At 36.7% G+C, this 23,177-nt stretch overlaps 2 protein-coding genes and 1 long non-coding RNA gene across 8 annotated transcripts in view; 2 read left to right on the top strand and 1 right to left on the bottom strand.

The window, feature by feature from the left end:
- The window catches only part of sptbn2 (spectrin, beta, non-erythrocytic 2), a 97,603-nt gene extending 94,598 nt beyond the window's left edge, over positions 1-3,005 (top strand). For all 4 annotated transcript variants that reach the window (XM_073860519.1, XM_073860518.1, XM_073860521.1 and 1 more), the window contains 4 exons: positions 1,064-1,245; positions 1,359-1,532; positions 1,618-1,660; positions 1,763-3,005. In XM_073860519.1, coding sequence (XP_073716620.1) covers positions 1,064-1,245; positions 1,359-1,532; positions 1,618-1,660; positions 1,763-1,972 — 609 coding nt within the window. In that variant the 3' untranslated portion in view covers positions 1,973-3,005. The remainder of the gene's footprint in view (positions 1-1,063; positions 1,246-1,358; positions 1,533-1,617; positions 1,661-1,762) is intronic.
- Positions 3,006-5,990: 2,985 nt separating this feature from the next.
- Positions 5,991-16,917, top strand: cdc42ep2 (CDC42 effector protein (Rho GTPase binding) 2). 3 transcript variants are annotated; one of them, XM_055199772.2, is made up of 2 exons: positions 5,991-6,232; positions 14,701-16,917. In XM_055199772.2, the coding sequence occupies exon 2, from the start codon at positions 14,928-14,930 to the stop codon at positions 15,684-15,686; it is 759 nt and encodes a 252-aa protein (XP_055055747.2). In that variant the 5' UTR covers positions 5,991-6,232; positions 14,701-14,927; the 3' UTR covers positions 15,687-16,917. The 3 variants fall into 3 exon arrangements, with proteins under 3 accessions (XP_055055747.2, XP_055055749.2, XP_055055746.2); XM_055199774.2 differs by lacking the exon at positions 5,991-6,232 and adding an exon at positions 8,417-9,146; XM_055199771.2 differs by lacking the exon at positions 5,991-6,232 and adding an exon at positions 9,153-9,367.
- Positions 16,918-18,353: 1,436 nt separating this feature from the next.
- LOC129445057 (uncharacterized) lies at positions 18,354-20,853 on the bottom strand. The gene is made up of 5 exons (XR_012365486.1): positions 20,583-20,853; positions 19,772-19,917; positions 19,178-19,298; positions 18,975-19,089; positions 18,354-18,837 (listed from the first exon to the last, which is right to left on the bottom strand). It is a non-coding gene; the product is annotated as an uncharacterized lncRNA (long non-coding RNA).
- Positions 20,854-23,177: the final 2,324 nt, after the last annotated feature.

Below are 23,177 nucleotides of genomic sequence, written 5' to 3'. Positions count from 1 at the left end.
CACGTGAAACTTTTGCGTGCTCACGTGAAACAACTTTTTTTTGCTCCATGTCCGCTTAGGGGCTCCGTACAACCGAGATGGCAATAGAGAGCAAACAATTACAGATTGTAGCTTCAAGTAAAAAGTTATTTTATGATTGAGATCGGACATTAATCATGTGAGTAGTTAAGTAGCGTTTATAATCTATTAATTATATATTTTAAAACAATGAATGAATCACAGTAGTATAGAGCAGTGTTGGGGTAATGCATTACAAGTAACGCGCATTACGTAATAATATTACTTTTCTAAAGTAACGAGTAAAGCAACGCATTCTTTATAAATGCCTGCATTAATATTTGAGTTACTTTTGTAAAAAGTAATGTGAGTTACTATTCAGTTTAATTAATTCAATTTAAATGTATAAACATGTACTGAATTAAACTGAACATATTAACGTAGAATTACGCACTCTGTGTGCCTGAGCGGGAACAGTTTGAGTCAGAAACGGAGATGGCAGGCCAGAGCTTGACATTTTTGCGATCATAAAAACACCTGCAAGGCCTGAAAGAGATCAAGCCTCAGCCAAGTAAGAAAAAGTAACGCAAAAGTAACGTAAGCATTACTTTCCATTAAAAATAAATAAGTAACTCAGTTACTTTTTTGAGGAGTAACATAATATTGTAATGCATTACTTTTAAAAGTAACTTTCCCCAACACTGGTATAAAGTGCCGCAGGTATGATATATTTGTGTAGGCCAACCCCGGAAGTTAGCAGGACACACAGATGAACACAACCTTTATGAATTTTGTGAAAAAAATTGACTTCATAAAATTTATAAAAGTTGTGTTCATCTGTGAAGATTGTCTTGTTGGACAAAATGCCATAAACTTTTGTGAAACCCAGAGCTTATTTTTTGTGATAATCCAAAAGTCTATGAGATGGATGGGCTTTTTAGCAAGGGAACCAGTGTCCTGCTGACTTCTGTGGTTGACCTACAAAAATTACGTCATCACTGCCTCACTATTTTTAGAAACAATGCATCACATCTCATTTGCGTCACATCTCATTTTTGTCAATCAGGGATCAGAATCGGATTCTGTTAATGGTCCTGGCCGTGACAGCGGTCTGGACTCTGCATCTCGGCAAGAGCCTTCAGCAACACTGCCAGGGCGAGGAGCAGCAGAGGTGACCCCAGAAGCTATGGAGGGCATGCTCAACAGGAAACATGAAATGGAATCCCACAACAAAAAAGCAGCCGCCAGGTAAAACAGGAAGTAGATAAAAATGCTATTAATGCTGAATGAGGTTGAATGACAATCACTTAACTGGTAATAAATTGTCTAAATGGTGTGCTTCTATCTCTGTGCAATTGTAGATCATGGCAGAATGTATATTGTGTATTACGCAAAGGCAGTATGGGATTTTACAAGGACAACAAAAGTGCATCAAATGGAATCCCATACCATGGAGAAGTTCCCATCAGCCTCAACGAAGCTGTCTGTGAGGTTGCCCATGACTACAAAAAGAGGAAACACGTATTTAAACTTAGGTAAGTATGAGATGGGACAAATAAACTTTTTGTTATACTTAATCTATATTTTATATATTTTTAAGAAGTATTTTAATTTTTACAGGCTTGGGGATGGAAAGGAGTTTTTGTTCCAAGCAAAGGATGAGGTACGTTTTGCACAAACTACTATGTTTCTTGATCATATCTCAGATGGTTAACTAAAAAGAAATTGCTGTCATACCGTGATACAATCCTTCTCTCTATCGTAGGCCGAAATGAGTTCATGGATTCAAGCAATCCAGGCAACGCTCTCACCTGGCGACCGTTCGCCGGCTGCCCAAAGGGGTCTCAGTCGGGCAATGACCATGCCACCTATTTCTCCCAGCTCGGCCGAGGCAGGAGGTGTGACCATGCGCAACAAAGATGGCAAAGAGAGAGACCGCGAGAAGCGCTTCAGTTTCTTCGGCAAGAAGAAATAAGCACCCAAATATGCCACCGATCTCCACAGCGAGCGAAACAACAGATGGAAGTTTGTCGACATTTAAAAAAAAACTTAAAATGTTAGAAACGGGGAAGAAAAGTCGCATGTCACATTGTGCTACATATTTTTTTATTTTTGCTCTTTCTTCCACTCGTTTTTTATAAATTTGTCTCATTTGGCACATGGATCTTGTTCAATATCGCCCCCTAGCTGTCGTGCCACGTTTGCTCCGCAATGTAGTAAATTCCCAGGGTGAGCTCTTGTTAATGGAGCTTCTCAAGAGAAGATGTAGTGACGCTCCTGACCAAGACCAAGAAGCTTCTTGTTCAGCTCATAACTATCAGTTGGTTTCCTTTTTTTTTCTCAAAACAATTTTAACTTGGAGCTAGACAGCTTTTCCATACTGTTGAAAGACCAGAGTGCTATTTTGTCCCCCAATAATTTGTTTTTCTGTGTTGATTTCACATTCCTTTTTTTTATTGTTATACTTATAACAGAAGATTTAATTGTTATTGCTATTATTAATATTGTTTATTTGCTGTCGATTTGAAATTGAATATTTAAAAAATGAAAGTATAGTTTGATTGAGTCATTTTTAGGACAGACCAAAAAGAAGGCTGTGAGTCAAAGGTGGGAGTTTGTGCCGGTCTTTTTTTAATCTGTGACTGTTCTAACCGACCAAATTTTTCCTTTCTCTCGTTTTTCTTGATATGACTATGTTGTTTGCTTTTTTAAAGAGAGTAGTTTTTTGAGGTATGCAAGTTAAAGGAGTAAAGAGATAACTCACTATTTATAATGCTTTTAGTTCTTTTATCTTTGAACTCAGTTTATCTGTTCTGTCTCTTTACTTCCCATTGAGATTGTATGGCTTATTTCTTTAGATTATAACCTCTTTATCTCTCGTTCCTAGACCCGAAAAGTGTTTGTGGTGAAGATTGGTATTCAAAGTGTGATGCTGTGATTTAGACATTTTAATTTTCTCAAAATACAAAAATCAATTGCACAAGCCAAGATTAAACTTACAAAGAGTTGTGAGGAGTGGCATATATTCCTTTCTCGTTGCTATGATTTAAATATGTAGTTGACCAAATTTCTTTGTAAGGTTTATTCTCGGGCATCAGTTTTACATACACACAGGCGTACAAACACGTGCTTTTCTCCCCCTTAGATCTACACTTTTTTACAGGGATTAAGCTCTTTTATGATAGCTGAAGTTGGCATTAGTGTCAGTGATGCTCATAAGGTTGTTGCTGTATTTTTAGGTGTGTGTGTTGTGTGTGCGTTTGTGTGTGTGTATACACAAAAGAGGTTGTTTTCAGGTATATTGATTGTGAATGTGCTCAAAAAAAAGAGTAACAAAATTACTGAGGTATAATGTGGACCAAATCAATAGTTTCCCCCCATTAACGGTGATTGAGATAACCTATTTGCTTTATTTGTATATCACAAATTATCTTCCTTGGAGGAATATGCCATTTTTACCGCACACAGCATATAATTGCAGGTTTTATACTCGCGGGCAGGAGAAAATGATCTCCCGGTAACCGTAAGTAGCATACGGCAGGACCAACGCAATCTACCAGGCAGGATTTCAGATAAACTTTTGCAGTTATAAAAAAGAAGCATGATGTATTGTTAACAAAAGTGTACCCACTGTGGCATGAAATCAGTATTTTTGTAGGATAAAGATTTTTCAGCGTCATACGATTGTGAGAAAGCTTGCCTTGGTGTGTTAATCATAGGTTTTTTGACAGCATACGATGATGCTCCCGATGATGAGGTGTGTGGAGTATTGAACCATGAACTTATGTCATGTCATTCATTTTGACATTTTATTTACATACTCATTTAAGGGGTAGGCACACAAAAGCCTAACTTTTTTTTTTTTGCTGCAATATATGATGCTGACTCCCTATTAGACCTAGAAAAAAAGCCACTTTGTATGGACAATGTACCAAAACCCTTTTTTCTGCTTCGTTACATGTAGTAAACTGGGATTTACTTCAGGGAATCAGAAAGCATCTTGTTAGTAGGAGGTTAAAGTCACCATAGCGAAACGTTTTATAGATCAAGTTCCACTAAGGTAAAACGATCTGGTTTCAGATCAGTACCTCATTCAGAATTCTGTTCTTGAGTTTTAAGATGATTTATTTAGAGTGAGCTGAACTACATTTTGGGATGTGTGCGAAGTTGCATTAGGTTACTGTTCATATCTTTCTTATTTATGCTGTTGATTTTTTTCTTATTCTATATCACAATAACTTCATCGACAAGTTTTTGACTAACCATTTCTTGCCTACATTCTGTCCAGTTTAGTTAGACGGTCAGTTACGGCACATAAGAGCATCTAGATAATTGAGCCAATTTATGTGAATTCCTAAGCACTGGTGTGGGAAATTCTTGGGAGAGTGAAAGATGAATTTATATTGCAATACATTAATAGAATGAATTAATGGGGGAAGTTCGTCGCTCGAAGTGTGGCTTCAAACTGCTAAGCGTTACATTCATCTTATCTTTTTTTCTCTTTTTAAATAGATATTTTTCCCCTCATCCAGTAGTCGGATATTTTGCAACGTAAATGCATCTACACAAAATCCCATTAAAGTGACAGTTTATGAAAGAATGTTGATTCCATTCTTCTAAATGAGTTGTTAATATCACTACTATTCTGTTATTATTATTATTGTTATTATTATAAAAGTCATTATAAATATTACTATTAATACTACTACTGTTGCAACTGCACCTCGTGTAAAACTGCAGCCTATTCTTGCTGAGTTTTTGTCTGTAATACCAAACCCCGCCACTTGGGGGCAAGTGTGCTGTGGAGCATTTTTCATTACTGATATAAACAAGAAAAAGACTTGTTTGTTGACTCGTGTATCTACATCTAATATTAGGAATAAAAACATGATTTGAAAAGAATGCGTGTCGTGTTGTATACATTTGCTGTAGTCATGTAGTATATGTGTATGTGGTAATATCAAAATCTGAGAATTTATACATGGTTAGTAGATTTGTGTTGAGATATGGGTTTATGGGTAAACGTTAATTTGGTTATCAATGTACTAAGATGTGTCTTTTGTACTAAGAAGTCTTCTTTTTTCACATTCGTTTAAACCGCCTTTTCTGTAGACTCTCCTAAAAAGTCAATGCCAGATCATGAACTTTGACCTTAAGGCCCCCAGCCCCCTTTCTTGTTTCCCACTGTGACATAAAGGCCTCTGCCTTAAATTTCTTGTGTTCACAGAGTTGTTGTAACTGACTTTTATTTCTAGGAATAATAAATCAATTGAGGAGTGACTAAAAAACGCACCAAAGATGGTGCGTCGAACTTTGTCTATGCTTTGTAGAAAACAATACTACAATTGTTCAGAGTACTTTTAAATATGGCCTTGAAACTCAACCAAGAACGTTTTGAACTGCCTACAGACAGACCTTCAACTGTTAAACAAGTCTAGCAGGAAACTTTGCAGGGCCCTCAACAGGTCCCTTTTTGTTTGGCTCCATATGCTTTAAGAAGAGCCAGAATTTGCATGGTTCAAATGTTAAGTATGCAAACTCCATTCAGTTGATAATATGCGGAGTAACTGTTCTGTTTGGATTTAAAACACATGGACGCCTAACGGGGGTTGTCTATCAAGTGTTCAGAATAGCTTAGAAACCCAGCATGAATATCTTAAGGCAATTTTAAAACGCCGACAGCGTCCTTACCTCCAGCCCTCACGGGCCCCCGACAGCTTTGTGTTCAGTCACAATGGCGCGTTACCCAGCGACCGTTTAAACCGCGTGAGCGAGCGCAGCGCGAGGGGCTTCCGTGTCACTCAACGAGAGATAGTTGCAAACCCCAACGGACTGAAACATACGGCATGATGTTATTTAATGGTCCAGTCTGACATGCGCGGCGAAAATATTGTAAGTAAACTACTTAATGTCCGTTAACATCAACCGTGCCTATACCAATACTGTGCATTGCTGTATATAATTCAGGATTTGTACAGCAGAGCTTATCTGTTTTTGAGGACTTGTCCTAGAACTTAATTCAGAGTGAATGTTTTCAGCTTATGTGTGGTGGATTACAAGTAGTTAATGTTTACGCAATAGTTGAATGTTTACGCAATACCGTGAATATTCAGTAACTTAGATAACGTCCGTTGAAAACTTCCTGATAAAAAATAACATTCACAAAGAGTATTCATTCTGGTGGGACTCACGGAGATGGAGCCAACTGTGTTGTTTAGACCCGTTTTCAGTTCAGGTAAACCAAAACGTAAATTTAATTTTGAACTCCGGCTTTGTATGTGTGTTCAATAGAAGGCGCATCAGTGAATTCACACAGAATGTAGAGTCAGCAGAGTGCAGTGCGCGCGCTCAGCTCCACTGGGACATCTCGCACGAGTTTGCTGTTGAAATTACAAATGAGTTCAGCTCATGGCAGAACAGACTAGAAACATTGACCTTGAGAAGTTTTTCTTCTTTTGAAGCACTTATTAAAAAGGAAAATGGCGTTTCTAAACAAATATAATTTATGCCGTATTATTCTACATAATTTTGAATCTATCTATATTCTTCAAAGGGGCCATGGCACAAGACTTTTTTAAGATGTCAAATAAATCTTTGGTGTCCCCAGAGCACATATGTGAAGTTTTAGCTCAAAATACCATATGAATAATTTATTATAGCATGTTAAAATTGCCACTTTGTACTAGGTGTGTGCAAAAATGTGCCGTTTTGGGTGTGTCCTTTATAATGCAAATGAGCTGACGAAATTCAAACACTGATCACAATGAAACCACTGATGGTGGTTTGTTGCAATTGAAACTCAATTGTGCTTTTAATTATTTTCTCTCTTTCTCTGCACTAAATTGTAGAGAATAGTTTACCAAAACTAAGTTACTGGGTTGATCTTTTTCACATTTTCTAGGTTGATAGAAGCACTGGGGACCCAATCATAGCACTTAAACATGGAAAAAGTCATATTTTTATGCCATGACCCCTTTAAAGTCAGACACATGCATCAAATATGTTTCTTGTTTTACATATTATTGTTTATAATTTCCTAATTTGCAAGTAATGTTTTCTTGCAGCAGGGGCAAATACATGCTTTCTCAACATATTTTTAATCCCACATCAACAGTATGCTGCCACACACATTTTTTATGTCTTATGTACCTTTCAAATTTATGTGCTTTTTAAATTGCAAAGATGTGTAATGAATAATGTGTTTGCTGGAAGTCACGTTTCTGCTCGTGTGTGTATGATTCAAGTCTTTACAAAATACACATTGCATCTGGAGTGGATTTGGAGAACAAAGATGGATAATAGCTGACCTCACTTCCCAATCAATGCGGTCTATACACACACACACATACATACACTAAACATTTTGACTCCAGATGTTATGAATGCAAATATGTGTGATGCTGATGACTGCGAGCTTGTGGTTCATAAGAGCAAATAAGGTCATGAGGGCAGATAATGTAAGAGAAAAAGTTGAAGAAGAGCACAGAGCAGCTGTGAGTCAAGACTGTGAGTCAAGACTGAGAGTACTAATACAAGATAATGGTTTGGTTTGGTGTGGATGGACATTCTGATTCAGATGGAATTTAGGAATTCTCTGTTAAAGGGTTAAAGGGTCGTTTTTCCAGCTCCCCTATACACTTAAATATTTGATTTTTACAGTTTTTGGAATCCATTCAGCCTATCTTGGGGTCTGGCGGTACCACTTTTAGCATAGCTTGGCACAATCCATTGAATCGGATTAGACCATTAGCATCGCGCTCAAAAATAAATGAAACTCTTTGGTTATCTTTGAGCGTGATGCTAATGGTCTAATCAGATTCAATTGATTATGCTAAGCTATGCTAAAAGTGGTTAGCCTGGTTCTACCAGTACATTTCATTTGTACAGAGAATCTGGCCTCAATTTCCATTGAAAAAATGTTTACTTCCTTGTAGGCGGGTTCTCTGTTTAAGTTCAACACTCTTGGATCGGCCCAGAGTCACTCACGATCTGCCATAGGCAATCGCTAACGTGTGGTCGTGACGTATATCATGCGCCGAAACTGGCCGGAAACCACAAGTCCGAATGATCAGACCAACAAAACTTAGCAAACATTGTTCTTGCTCCGGCTTTAACTTCTGTATATTTGCCAGTTTTGCTTTTGCAACAACGGACCGAATAGCTTTTCTCACGTCTTTCTCCGCTGCCATTACTGAACTACAACTCAAACGGACGCACAACATCAACGTCATCGTTCTCAGCCATTCCCTCTGTTCGCTGATTTGTCCTACAAAAATTCGATTTCTCGAAACGCTAGAATAGATCGAAATCCTAGACGTAGTACTGAACGAAAATGAAATTGTGCGGAAGTGCATAGGAGGTCGCAGCCAGGCTAAAAAGTGGTACCACCAGACCCGGAGATTGTCTGAATGCATTCCAAAATGGTAAAAATCAAATGTTTAATTCTAGGGGAACTGGAAAAGGAGCAAAAAAGTAGAGCGTCTCTTTAAATGATAGTTAAACAGAGAGAAATGTCAGAGATAAGGAGGACTGAAGAAAAGAGATTGAGAGCAAATAAAGGCTAAGCTGGCGTGTTTGTTAAAGTCTGTTCTTTTCCCAGACTGCTGTGTTTTTATTTAAACTGACAGTTTAAAAACGTGTGATTCATAGAAAGTGACAGTCGTTATAAAATACCAGCTACACCCAAAATCCTACAGTATGGCATTAACTTGGTATTTTTAAATGGAAGGGCATGGCTTTTGCAGTTTACATTCTTAAAGTGAATATCTGTGGTTATCTTCAGTCCAAGATCTGGATCTTCACTTTTATCTGCATCTGGTGAGAATATTGAAATATAGGATCTGTTTGGATGACTTATTTTGTTAAGTGCAATGTATATGTGATGGATTACAGCTATAAACAGATTTATATACCTGATATGGTCATTATATTGTTGTAAGTATGAATGGTTAATCTCTATGCGGTTTGTGTGTGTGATAAAGCTGTGATGCTGGAATTTTCAGCAACGCGGAAGAGGTGTGACACCAGCCGGTAAACGCCAAATAATGGCCTGGATAAAATAACTGAAAATATAAATGGATCCAGATCCACAGAGTCCAGTCCTGTGCCGCATGTGGCGCTGTGTTTGCAGCAGCAGTGAGAGATGTAAGGTGAGGTGGGAGCTTTCAGCACTCTACGGCACGGCTCTATTTCTACTGGATCAGCAAATACTCTGTGTGCGGTGTCAAGTCTATTTTTGTACCTCTGTCAATCCTGCAGGTTTATGAAAGAATATGTGACCGAGCAGAATTGAAGGTCTAATGGTCATAGCTTTTAACCCAATTTTGGCAGGAATTGCTCATAAGGACAGCGATCGCCGCTTATCTTGACGGTAGGCAAACATGTAGAATTTGCATTGTGAATTTACTCATTGAATTTAAATGAGGTGAATGGCGGTTTACCAAAACATGTATTGTAATCATCTGCAAGTGTTTTCACAGTCCGCAAATTTACGTTAACGCTCACTCGAGTCGTAGTTGTCTGTTTCTCTTTACTATCTGTTTAGACAGCATGACAGCAAGCGCGCCTTGTATAGTTAGAAAGCATGTGAGATATCTGTGTGTCGTTTGAACAAATTATTTAAACATATTACGACTGTGATGAGCGTCGTTAAATAATATTTTTTAAATATTTAATAATTACTAAGTATAACTTATTGACGCGTATGCCTAAATGTATCTCATATGGAGCGCAGATTAGTGAACTACAATAACATTGACAACTCATTTGCATTTGATTTGACTGTTAAAGGGCTCAACTTGAAAAACAAAAGTACTGCAGTTTTTTAATTTTTGATATTTATTTAACTATTTTTAGTACATTTGTAACACGGCATACTATTGCCTCTAAAACTCTCTCTCTCTCTCTCTCTCTCTCTCTCTCTCTCTCTCTCTCTCTCTCTCTCTCTCTCTCTCTGGTTGTGTTTTTGTGTCTAATAAACGGATTCTGTTAAGGGCTTGTCCGAGCACAGCCCTGTTTACGCTTTGTAGCAACATTGTTCACTTCTGTTCAAACTAATAAATAGCCCGAAGCCTTCAGAACTCCATAATGAGTTTTCCATTAAACGTCACTTGGATTTGCTTAAATGACTGTAGACATTATATTCAACCGTCTCGGAGTTTCACTGAATTGTTTATTATCCACGATTAGACCAGTATAAACAGAGATATCAGCATACCACAAAAGCAAAATCCTCCTCCTGACACTTTTCTGCGAGTCTGAACAGGACCGGCCTGATTTCTCTCAGATTAAAGCCTTTCTTTTTAACTGTAAAACTGTGAACAAACTTGTAGTTTGACATATCAAGAGCTTAGATGCAAAACCCTCTATGTGCCTCTGACATGTTTTCTTGTGAATGAGCATTTTTTTAATCAGGCTCTTATATTTAGGTTCAGTAATTTCATGGCAATGATTATTAGTCAGTAATTAAAATAATTTATTTTCACAAATGTCACTTTAGTCATTTTATTGGTATTTAACCAATGTAACTGTCTTTTGCTGCAAAACCCTCTTAAGTACTTGCAAAAACATTCACTTTTTAGACCGTCACGTCATCTTTTTGAATCTAGGTAAAAACCTCGAAAATTCAGACAATATCCTAATATATTCTGTAAACCTTCTTTAAGTGGAAAAAACCTCTTTCACCGTGACAAAGAGTTTAAACGTGGCTATGCAGCGGTTGGTTGTTTTGATATTTGTTCCGCCCCTTTTCCACTGTGATTGGACGGCCGAGTGAGAAGTGACATTGACAAGCTGAGCTTCGCTGGTGTTTTTTAAAAGCGCAGCGCTTCCATTGGAAACGGTTAAAAACATATGCCGGCAGCATAAACGCCTTGGTGTGCACGCCCCTTAGAAGTTGGTCACACCAAATGCGTTTATAGCTGTTGCAGGCACCTTTTTTAAATTATTTTCTATGGGCAGTGAGCGTTATGTGGCTGTTTATGCCCACCGAACGCCTTGCGTTTTTATCTGCCTGCCGCAGCATGCATTTTGTAAAGGAGTGCAGAGTGCGGAAAAGCGCCCAAAGTCTAGGGCTGGGCAAAAAATCTATTTTTCGATTAATCGATTCAAACTCGATTCTAAAAGAGCAGAATAGATTTTTCTTTAATATTTATTTCTGCAAACATTGAACGTAAGATTAACGTTTATCTAATTACTAGTCTTCCTCACTAGATGTCACCCTCTTTTTTGCCTTGTGCGATGTAACCAAGGAGCAAGAAGCAAGCCTGTCATGCATTCATTTCCTTTTAGCACTTAAAATGGCAGTGTCAGGTGCTTTATCGACGTTGATGCCACCTTCACATAAAAAGTCAGAAGTATGGAAGCATTTTAGATTTCACAAGCAAGACGACGACGATAGTGTTGTGTCTTTTAATTTCTTTTTATTAATTACCCACTTGTAAACTGCTGTTCACTGGTCTTTTTTATTAATATAGTATTTGTATTAAATCTATATTCATTAAGTTGAATCGAGAATCGAGTATAAAAACCGTTCCGAGAATCGGAATCGAAAATTTAATCGAGAATCCAAATCGAATCGATTTGATAGCTAGTGAATCGAAATCGAATCGATCTGGAACATCTGAATCGATACCCAGCCCTACTAAAGTCATTTGCGTCTTTTCATTTTCCAATCTAATGAGGGGAGAGGCGGGCTTTTTACAAGTTTACAGTTGTTTTGAACAACCGGACTGAAGTAACTCACTGTCTCCTGCATCCTCTTTTTTAAAGAGTGCTCACGCTTCGATGTTTGATTGACAGGACAGCTGCATCGTTGGTTGCCTAGCAAAATATAATGCTGCGCCGCACTGCTCTTTTTTAAAGTGCACCAAAAAAGGCAGTCCGGCACGCCCTGTGTTTCCACGTGTTTCAAACTCGTTTGGTGTGATTGGCCCCTTAGGCTGGATTTACACTGCAGATCTTGACGCCCAATTCCGATTTGTTGACTGTCCGATTTTTTAACGACCCACCTCATCTTTTTAAAAGGACAGAGATAGAAAAATGTCACAATATGCAATAGAAACAGACAAAATGAATGTACAATATTAAATACAAGATAATACAGTACCACTATTTTTTGTAACAAGACATGAAACTTCAGCATTACTCTATTAACTCTTTCCCCGCCAGCGTTGTTTTTTTTTTTTTAAGTTGTCAGCCAGCGCCAGCATTTTTAATAATTTTCACAAAAGTTTAATGCCTTCCAGAAAATGTTCTTCTTTAAATATATAAACAAACAATATATCTAATGAAAGGACAGCAGATCCTTTGCTTTCAAAAAAAAAACCCGTTTCATCCTACCTTCATTGGTTCTCTTTTTATCAACCTCTCAAATATGGGTAAGTTTCTTCAAAAACACCCAATTTTGAGCAAAAAGCTGAAATAATTCAATTTTTGTGAAGGACTTTTGATAGAGATCAGATGCAGAGCGATTTTTAAAACATATACAGAGTTTTTTCTCTTTCACGTTAGGCGCTACTTTCAGGTTGTATAAGTTGCGGAATGCGCCACCTGGTGTATAATAGCGGTATTGCGTAAAGCCAGAAATTCTCGTCTTTGGCAGGAAAGCGTTTTCTAAAGCGTTTTATCTCGTCAATGGCGGTGAAAGAATTAAGGGGAGATGTCGTTTTCCATTGCACTGCTAAAAAGAGTCATGTGATCGGGATGGGCGACATTTGCCAACGTTGGTTTTTTGCTTAACCTTATCCTACAATACCTCTATATATGGGAATATCCAATTTGTCCGCTTACATGGCAGATGCGATCATATCTATATTGGATCATATCCAATTTATTTCCACATACAGTATAAATGAGGCCTGAAACTGATTTGAGAATATTGGAATCTATGCACTTTTTCCTGCTTACATGTTTGTGGGTCATTAACGATCTATGCCATCTATTGAAGGAATTTAGTCGCTTCAAACACATTCTAAAATGGCTGTTTTTTTATCCTTGTTGGGTAAATATTAGACAGAAGAAACCACTGTGTTTTATATCTAACAATGATTGGTTGTTTTACCCCAACGGCTAGGTTAATATAACCCATGGTTACATAACAACAACCCAAAATTGGGTCATTTTTAACCCAGCATATCTTTTGTCCAATATTACCCAACATAGGTCAAAAATAACCCAGCCATTTTTAGAGTGCATGCAGTGTAAATGCGACCTTAGAGGACTTTGCTGAAAAATTGTTGTTTCACAGATTCTGCCAACAGCCTAAGCCCAGGATTAAGCGATTTGAAGCAAAAATATTTGATGAACGTATAATACATGTCTAGGTTTGTCTGGTTAGTCCCTATTTTCTTATACTGAAATCTAATGCAAGATGCAGACTAAACTGTTTGTTTTATTTCTTTTTAAACCTTGCATGCCACTGTGTCAATATACAAAATAACTTGCAAATGATGTAACACATGAAGTTACTTCGTGTTTTGAATTAAAAAAATCAGCCCAAAGGATCTGCAGGTAGTAGCAATGTAATAATCTGATGAATTTATTGGTCTGTTGGTTCAGTTATGTGATGTGTTTGCTTATGAATTGATGTGCTAATGGATGTCTGTCTCTCTCTCTCTCTCTCTCTCTCTCTCTCTCTCTCTCTATCTATCTATCTCTCTTTCTCTCTATAGTTCATCATTATCTTGTTCATTTGAGTGAATCAGTGCACTTACTTCTAACTACTAAAAATTATGTTCTAAGTGTTCACAAGTACACACACACACACACCAATAATGGGACATTCTGAAAAACTGGTTTCATGTCTTTCATACACACACCTAAAAAATATTGTATATCGAAAAACGTTAAGGCATACCTCAGTTGAGTACAACTACAGATATACAAACTGTAGTTTGCGTAATGCCTGATCAAGCTTCATCTCCCTACCGAAAAAAATGCTGACACACAGGTTTTCTTATACAACTTGTATGTGTTCATTTTACTCACGATGAAGCCCGGAGGGGCATAAGGGACTTGAATTAGGCTTTACGTACGTGTCCTTCATAGTTTGGTGAGCATTTTCCCTGGAATATTATACAGCCTCTCGGACTATTGCTGGGTCACTTATGTAACATTGAGGTGGCTTTTCCCACACTTGATATGAAAACACTAGCCTTTGTTTTCTGGTCCGTGTGCATGGCAGTTAAACTCACTCTTATAAAAGTCAAGGTTGAAGGAAGTATACACACACCAGGAGGACATAGTTAACCGATTCAACCCCAGAAGTATGATTTAATGCTGAAAGTATGCATCGCAAATTATGATGTAGGAACCCTGATTTATTGTGTCACACATATGACACTTTAGTTAAGTTATAAGGTTTGATTCAGTGTTGAAAAAATGTAACCTCTTGCAGCAGTGTAGCTGAATCCACGATCGGCAGATGCATGGAGTCATTACTTAGTCATCTTTACTATGTGTGCCAAAACTAACAAACCTGGATTATTTGCTTAGATCCTTGTTCAAATAGAAGTGTGTTTATCATATCTTTCTGCTTATTAAACATTGTCAGCCCTGAAGATAGCTAAAATCTTTCTTTCTAAAGCTGACCTAAAGAATGTATCTGTTATAAATGTGAAGTTATGATGATTGATTTTGAATGAGTTTCATATTGTTTATAATCATGGATTTGAAAAAGCACCTCTTTCTTTCTTCAAATTGTAGGCAAACTGGAGGCAAAATTGCAGTGTTCATACCAATGCCAGGATTGTTACACTAATGGGAATACTGTCTGGATGTGGCCTCCTCATTGGATTTAACAAAAACAAGATTTAAGGATTTGTTTAACCAAAAAATACAAAAAAATAAGGTGTCTAAGGAGTGATTTTCTGGTCTTCACCCTGCTGCAAGGTCTATCTCTCTGTTGCTCGGGAGCACGTGGTAGGTCAGACATGTCTGCCAAGGCTCCCATATACCTTAAAAGACGAAGCCGCAAAGGAAAGAAGGAAAAACTACGTGACCTTCTTTCGTCCGACATGATCAGCCCCCCACTCGGAGACTTTCGACACACCATTCACATTGGCAGCAGTGGAGGTGCTGACGATTTTTTCGGTGACCTGTCTTTCTTACAAGGTAAATTTGACCTGTTACCGGGGCAACCGGGTCCCCAAGGGACACTCCAATTAAGTCGCACTACAAGTGTAACCAGTCACCCACCAGCCAATGAAACTTCACCTCTGTTAAAAAACGCCTTTTCGCTTCCCATCATCGGAGGAGTGCAGGCTCTCACGCTTCCTGCACCGAACCCAGCACTGACGACCACCGAGGTGCAGACCACCTCATCCTCGCATACTACTGCCTTAACAAAAACGCCATCAACATCTCCATCTCTCGCACCACCTCCTAAACCTCCGAGACTGCACCTGGAAGAGCGAAATTTGGATCAGCCACGTCCTGCGTCTCCAAATCGTTCACACCATCATCCGCACACATATGAACCAAGTCAAGATACTGAGGAAGATGAGAAGTGCGTAAGAAATGGAGAGGGAGAGGAAAGGCAATATCTCTCCAATGCTGGGTCTCTCCTGTCTCTTCATCTAGACCTGGGTCCATCTATCCTAGAAGATGTGCTTCAGATCATGGACAACCAAAGAATAGGGACATTTGGTGGGGGACTTGCATCAGGTGGACGACATGAGATATATACCTGAGAGATTTCTTACTAAAGACAACATGTGATCCAGTCTGTGAAAACCCAGCAATATACAATTTATAATGTTTTTTTGTACATAAAATCATCCTAAATAATGTAAAGAACATAACCTTGATATGTTTGACCGAGTCAAATATTGAAATCAATGATTAAAATCAAACTTTAATGCTCCAAATCTCATCATAATGAGACTTTATCCTGGATTTCACAGCGCATATAAGTGAAAGCTTGATTGTACATAAATGGATTCATTACATTTTTCTTTGTGTATTAAAACATTTTGTACTCTGAGAAAGCTCTTATTTACCTGCTGTACCTGCTGACATTTCCTGAAGATTTGGAGTTTTTTGCTTATTATCCAACACATGTAGGACAAACCAGAGTTACAGGTTTGAACCAAACAAGAAGTTGTGTTGAAATGGATCATGTTTGGAGCTACGAGCAATTGGTCAGTTTATGGGCTTTAAAAGCACTTACAGATCGATTTTTAAACCCAAAATCGATTTACAATTTTATCTGCTAGTATTTAAATGGTCTGTATGTACTATTACAGAGTAACAACATTCAGGCCCACGGTCAACAGAAAAAGAAAAACTCAAATTTCTCTCTGAAAGCTGCGATGACATCATCTCTCCCCCCATTGTTGTTGCAATTGGTGTAAGCGGGTAAAAATGTGCAGCTCCTCCCTAATGATCCGGACACACGCCAGAAGCCCTCCGTGTCTACACCCTGAATTTGAATTTTTTTTAGTTACAAAAAGTTTTCTTCAGAAAAAGAAGCCCGTTGGCAGAAACAAGATATAGTTTTTCAGAAAGCAGGGATATACTTTACACTTTCTGCTGTGATTGGTATCTGCTCTGCCTTTAGGCTTTAATGGCTGATCAGTTTTCCAGCATCAGTGGTCTTCTGAATGCAAAATGAGGCCTGAGAGGGGCTTGTGTTTATATCACCATGATGTAACCTTCCCCACACGGGGTACTTTTTTGTGTCAGTTTATAGCATTATAGTTTAGTATGTTTTCATGTACTGTAAAGTTATACCAGACTTAAAAATACTTTACAAGGTGCTTTAAAATGACAAGATAAGGACAAAAGATGATAAAGTAAATATTAACAGATGCAATGTTGCAGTCAGCTTGTAATTATGCTACCTTTGCACCTTTGCTTAAAGTTGCCAGGGTTTATAAGAATATTATTTTCTGTCCACCAAGCAAAAATACTGTTTTTAAACACTAACACCCCAACCTATCAGTCTGTCAATTGGAAGATGGCTTATTTATAGTTTAATGTATACAGTACACTTAGACTGGGGTTGGAGAAGTATTCTGACATATAGAAATGAATTTTTGTTATTTTTTATTCATTAAAATCAATTTTTGTGAATTTTCAGACAAAATTAGATGTTTTACATTGTGAATTTTCATTTTTAAAGGTTCTGCACTTAAACAAAACCAAGCAAATACTTTTATCAGAAGACCTTTCTGTTTTGCCAAGTATTTTCATGTATGTAAGCAGGGCTCATTTAAATGTCTTTTGTTAAAAAAGCATTAACCCTTAATATATTTAATTTTGTAAATCTATCCCAATCTAGCAAGAACTTTGTGATTAAAGACTTCTCACAGTCACTATTGTTCACATAAACTCTTATATGACGTTCTTGCATTATTTAGTTGACATGTCTCATAAACCCAGAGTTTTGCAGCTTACAGAACAACTGTTTACGATTAAAAATACATCTAGACTGAATGCGTGTTAGACGGGCATGAAGCAGATCCTCTGTGAGGAATATTACAGTATGGCCTTATCAATAAAAATTAATCATTAACACAAATTAAACCAGTGATAAAGTGCTTCCAAACACTTTTTCAGATTTGCCTTTGTGTTGGTTTTAATTGGACTTTGTTTCTTTGAATGTAAAGTGAGATTCTGTTAAGAGGTTTGCTGCTGATGTACAGTTAGGCAGATAAAAGAGGGGATAAATAAATTTGTTTTTGATTTCTAATCCAGAAGTGTCACATTTTTTTGTCTTTAAAGATCAACCAAAAGTATAAATAAATAAATTCCTGTTGTGAGTGAAATTTATCATAATCGAAAGCATTTTTTATCAAAGACTACAATTGATCAGCTATGCAGATAAACAAACAAATAAATATATATAATATATATATATATATATATATATATATATATATATATATATATATATATATATATATATATATATATATACACAGCAAAATCACTGGTGTTAAAATAACACCCACGGTGTCAAATTTAACACCGGCAAAGTGTGTATATGTGTCCACACTACACTGTGTTAATTTAGTCAAAAGTGTAGTGTTAATTTAACAACACCCATTATATGTTAATTTAACACTCAATATTGTTACATTTTACACTTTGTTCAACACTATTCATTGTTGTTTCCGCACTACACTGGTGTTGGCACAGAAAAACAGTGTTAAAAATTAACACTCCTAATTTAAGGTCAACACCAGTGTAATGTGAATTCAACAATGTTAAGTGTTAAAATACTGATTAATAGCCACTTTTGTTGCTAATGGGATGTTTCTATAAAAGAAAAATGACAATAAATATTGCAAAACCTCTCTTTATTAAAGTACATCACATTTAATATTTACATTGATACACACAACACTTTTAACACTGCTTATTTAAATACCTCAGCTACAATTAGAAACAGAATACAGTATGGAATAATGAAAGTTATCTTATACCACAGCGCAGTGACATGAAAACCACTTATTATAAGGTCTTTAATAAATCAAATGAGAGTTAAAAAAATTAGCCACCCTACTCAACACTTGAACATTAAAATACATGCAATTACCTTATCGGCAAGCAGAAATGCTTATCCTTCACAATACTAAAGATTTTTCCATAACAAAACAGACATTTCAATTCAAAAGACGTTTCATTTTTCTTAAACACGTTCCAACCTGGTATTTAGTTCTGTAGTTGTTTTACTGTACAGTAGTGGAAGGCTGCATCAGTGGTCTTCATCATGGAGGGAATGGCTTTTTGGTCCAGAATGATGCAAAAATTCTGGATGCAACTTTTGTTCCCAACGCAGAGCAGGCAGGGCTGTGCTGATTCATCCCCCTCAAAGCATGGATTGATGCTCATCACCTAAGTGTTTTAAAAGAGTGTATTTGATGAATGTATTTGATGTGTATTTATGAACTTGTATGCATTTGCATGGGGTGAACAATGCAAGCAAACTAACTGCTGAATAAATAACTAGAACAAAATACCAAAAAACTTACACAGCACAATCAGTAGCTTCAGTTGCACATTGACCCTCTCCAGTCTTTCTTCCTTTCACAAATGAAGGCAAGAAGTGAATGAGCCAGGGAAGAGCTGCCACATCACTGTCCCGTCCTAGCAAAACAGAATTTAAACACAAACAACCCATGAGTAAACAGTTAAACTTTAAAACCGTAAAAGTAGCAAACCCATTTACACTTACCATATTTAAACTCCTGTTGACCAGACACGGGGTCATCCATATCTTCATCAGGATATAGTCTGCAATTATCCTTTAATTGTTGTATGTTGGCTATTTTGCAATACATCACCTCAGCATATTTCTGCAGATTTTCAAAGACAAAAAGGGTCAAGAAAATACCAAAAAGGATCAGTTTTAACCGTTATTTGAATCAAAATCATCTCAGTATAATCATGTTAGAGACAGTGTACAGTTCCAGATTTCACGGGTATGCCGTATTCAAATATAGTCTGGTAGGGTCCTATCACAAAAATGACAATAAAGACTCTGAAAACTCAACATTCTTTTTATATTAAAAACAGCACTCAAAGACAATATGAATCTTCAATTATACATTTTCAAAATAGTAATCAATTTGATTGCTATTTAATATGATATCAATAGCAAAACGATGTATGAGAAGATAATATATTTTTATTAAAGTTGGCAGCAGGTCATGTAACTTTCTTGCCTGATTAATAACCATAATATGTACAAAACTACATATACTAAAAAGATTGGTTAACTGTTCAGTTATGTCAAATAAAATGATTTATATGTATAAATGAAACTTACCTTCTGTAATGAATTTATATAAGTATTAGCAGTCGTTTCTCATTGGAAGTCATCCATGTCAGGTCTTCTTTAATAAACTGCCCTTAAAACAGCATCTCTTCTGAATGATTTGAAGCACTCAGTGTGTACTTTCACCAAACTAGCATCTATAATGACAGAAAAACAAATGTTCGCCATACACGTTTTACACTTTCGTATGTATTTGCATCTGTCTGACATCTAGCGCCACGAAAAGCTTACAACACACAATGCATCCAATCTGTGCATATTCTGAGGTAAAATTAATTGTTGGTTTGGCGATATTTTCCCTGTTTGCATACATCTAAAAAAAAAACACATGACGATGCGGTTGAGGTTTTCTCCGTGTTTTTCAGTAATTTGAATAATTAACCGATATCCGTGCACTCACGTGCATGTAAACGACCTCGTTAACTCACGGTATCTAGCCTATATGATTACCTCATAACGAGCATCATATGGTGAATAAACGAGCTTTCATTTAACTTAATTTCATACCTTCAATTTGTAGTGCATGTCGCATTTTATCATGGTTCAATTATTTCGTTCATATCTCCTGTTAATATTATCCTTCTTGGTTAAAACTTTTAGCCAGCAGTTTAACTTTATACTAAACTAACAAGGCAACAACGTAACACAAGGTTGCTCTGATTAAACTGAACCAAATAACGAACAAAAGGGAAATAAAATGGGAAAAATATCTTATTTAGGTTTTTTTTGGCATATGGCTGCGTAGAGTCAGACAGAGAAATAACAGTTTAATTTAACTAAACCAAGTGAATATGAGATTTACCTGCTCTCTTCAGTCCTCCTTTGAAAGAAAATGGCGGTAAAATCCCTGACAGGATATGTTTAGTGGAGGCGTGGCTTGATTTACACCGCTCAGTGTGAAATCTGGTAACACCCTTGTTTTACACTGACACTGTCGTGGATATAACACTGGCCCAGCAATGGGAGTGTTATTTTATTACCAGATAGTGTTAAAACAGCATCAACACTGTGTATTTAACACCATCCCTGAAATTTTAACACTGGTGATTTTGCTGTGTATATATATATATATATGTTATACAGTAGCTGTTTGATATTTTATTACTAGATTTTTCTATTTTTTTATATAACTATTAAAAATGTAAATGGGTGGATGACATGACATTTTGTGTCCAGTGACATTATGTATGCCAGGAATAACTGACGACGGGCCATTGAATTATAAGAAAATAATGCACACCCAAGGTGGGAATGTTACACTGCGGGTGTGCATTATTTTCAAATAATTCAAAGGACCAGAGTAAATTATTCTGCTTATACCACGATTACCACAAACACTGCGCTGATGCCTATTTTTAAGACATTTGACAAGTTAGATGTGCGGTGTACAGAAAAATAATCAACACCCATGGGACATTTCTCAGCCAATCCGAATAAAGCATTCAACAGCCTCGTGGTATAATATAAAAATAACTTGATACATTTATGACATGTGTCACTTTATTTTTAATAATAAATACTGAATTTTGTTTTGGTTTCTCAAACATGTAAAATGGCAGGTGGGTCTGTACAAATTAGAAGTTTAAAGGTGCAGTGTGTAACTTCTAGAAAGATCTCTTGACAGAAATGTAATATAATATACAAAACTATATTATCAGTGGACCTTTCATAATGAACCGTTAAGTTTTTATTACCTTAGAATGATATGTTTTTATCTACATACACAGAGGGTCCCCTTACATGGAAGTCGCCATTTTGTGCCGCCATGTTTCTAAAGAAGCCCTTAACGGACAAACTTTTTTATTAAGTTTTCCCCGACAATGACATGTATGTCCTGTTGTGGCAACCGTAGCTTCTCTATGCGTTTTGGTGAACGGTGGACTGAGCCGCTGATCTCACTGCTAGATGCTGCTGAAATTTACACAATGCACCTTTAAGGAAATGTTTAAATGATTAAAAATAAGATACTTTGGCATTATTTTATGTTCGAAACCTTTCCTATGAACAAATCTCACATATATAGTTGTTAGGATAATTGTGTAACAATGTTCTCAAATGTCAAGGTAGTACAATCTTTTATTAAGACGTTATTAAGTATAAACAGTAAACAAGATATCACATCATCAGTGAACCCATGGGTGGTCTTTATGGCTGAATTAGTTTTTTCTTAAATACTGTTAAAATAGCTATTTTAATGTAATGTGAAGGCTGGTAGACAATGATTGGTTGTACCACCTGATTTTTTTACAATTTGGATATGCAAATAAAATAAAAATGTACTGAAACGTTGTTTAATAAACAATCCTTTTAAACACAGTCCTGACTCAAAAATATGCATAACATCAATTTTTTAAAGATTTTTTCTTTTAAATACATTTTCGGAGTCATTGACCCATATGTGTCTTTGCATGCTTCTTTGTATTGTGCATATTTTAAGTGTAATTTAGAAGTGAAACAACTTATTTTTATGTCATATGAGTGTTCCTGACAGTTGATTTTAATCCATCTCACCCTTTACTTATTTATTACAACAGAATTCTTTAGCTGTTGAACAGCTTTTACCTGTTGCAGCAAGTCTTAGCATGCATGGCTGTTACTTAGGTATTCTGTTCTGAATGCATTCTATGCAGATACAACCTGTGTGTGTGTGTGTGTGTGTGTGTGTGTGTGTGTGTGTGTGTGTGTGTGTGTGTGTGTGTGTGTGTGTGTGTGTGTGTGTGTGTGTGTTCATAGTTCGAGAGTGTGTACTTTGCTTATTTGCAGTAGCTCCTCTATTTTCTGCACAGGGCCTGGGAATCTTTCCAACTGGCTTTATTAACACAGAGCAGCCGAAGCCCCTGACCCTACGATTACAATACCATGGGAACACCAGAGAGAGAGAGAGAGAGAGTTAGGAGGTTAGCCGGAAGGAAGGAAAAGGGTTGAAGGTACATGATGGTTAGAATGAAGGAAAACGGAACTGCATGTATCATATATAAAAATATCCAAAGTTGCTATGGAGACCACATATCACAATCCTTTATAGTGATTTAGTGATCTTTATTAACAAAGCACATTGTTGCACTTTCATACACATTTATTTATAGTAATAGCAAAACAGGGCGAGGCTCCTCAATTAATTCTCATTAACTCAATGCAAAATCTCCAAAAAATATGAAGATGATCTGCCAGTTAATCTGCATTCTTAATGACTGCTTATGTATCAAAAATAAAATATTTTTTTCTGTGAACTCTTTTTTTTGGTTTATAAAGAGGCCCCAATAAATCCAGATTTTGCCTTACTGAGAGTCACTTATTCAGCACTTATACAATAACAGAGCAACAAGAGAAAGCATAGTGGCACAACTTCTTTGGATGTGAGCAGACTTGCTTAATCTGAAGCTTTAGGCAACATAAA

The sequence above is a fragment of the Misgurnus anguillicaudatus genome, chromosome 22 (genome assembly GCF_027580225.2).
Source record: "Misgurnus anguillicaudatus chromosome 22, ASM2758022v2, whole genome shotgun sequence".
In the NCBI taxonomy this organism is placed as follows: Eukaryota; Metazoa; Chordata; class Actinopteri; order Cypriniformes; family Cobitidae; genus Misgurnus; species Misgurnus anguillicaudatus.
This window is presented reverse-complemented; position numbering and strand designations above follow the sequence as displayed.

Bases quoted from the DNA above. Each gene is read 5' to 3' on its own strand.
- cdc42ep2 (XM_055199772.2), top strand. From the start codon at position 14,928: ATGTCTGCCAAGGCTCCCATATACCTTAAAAGACGAAGCCGCAAAGGA.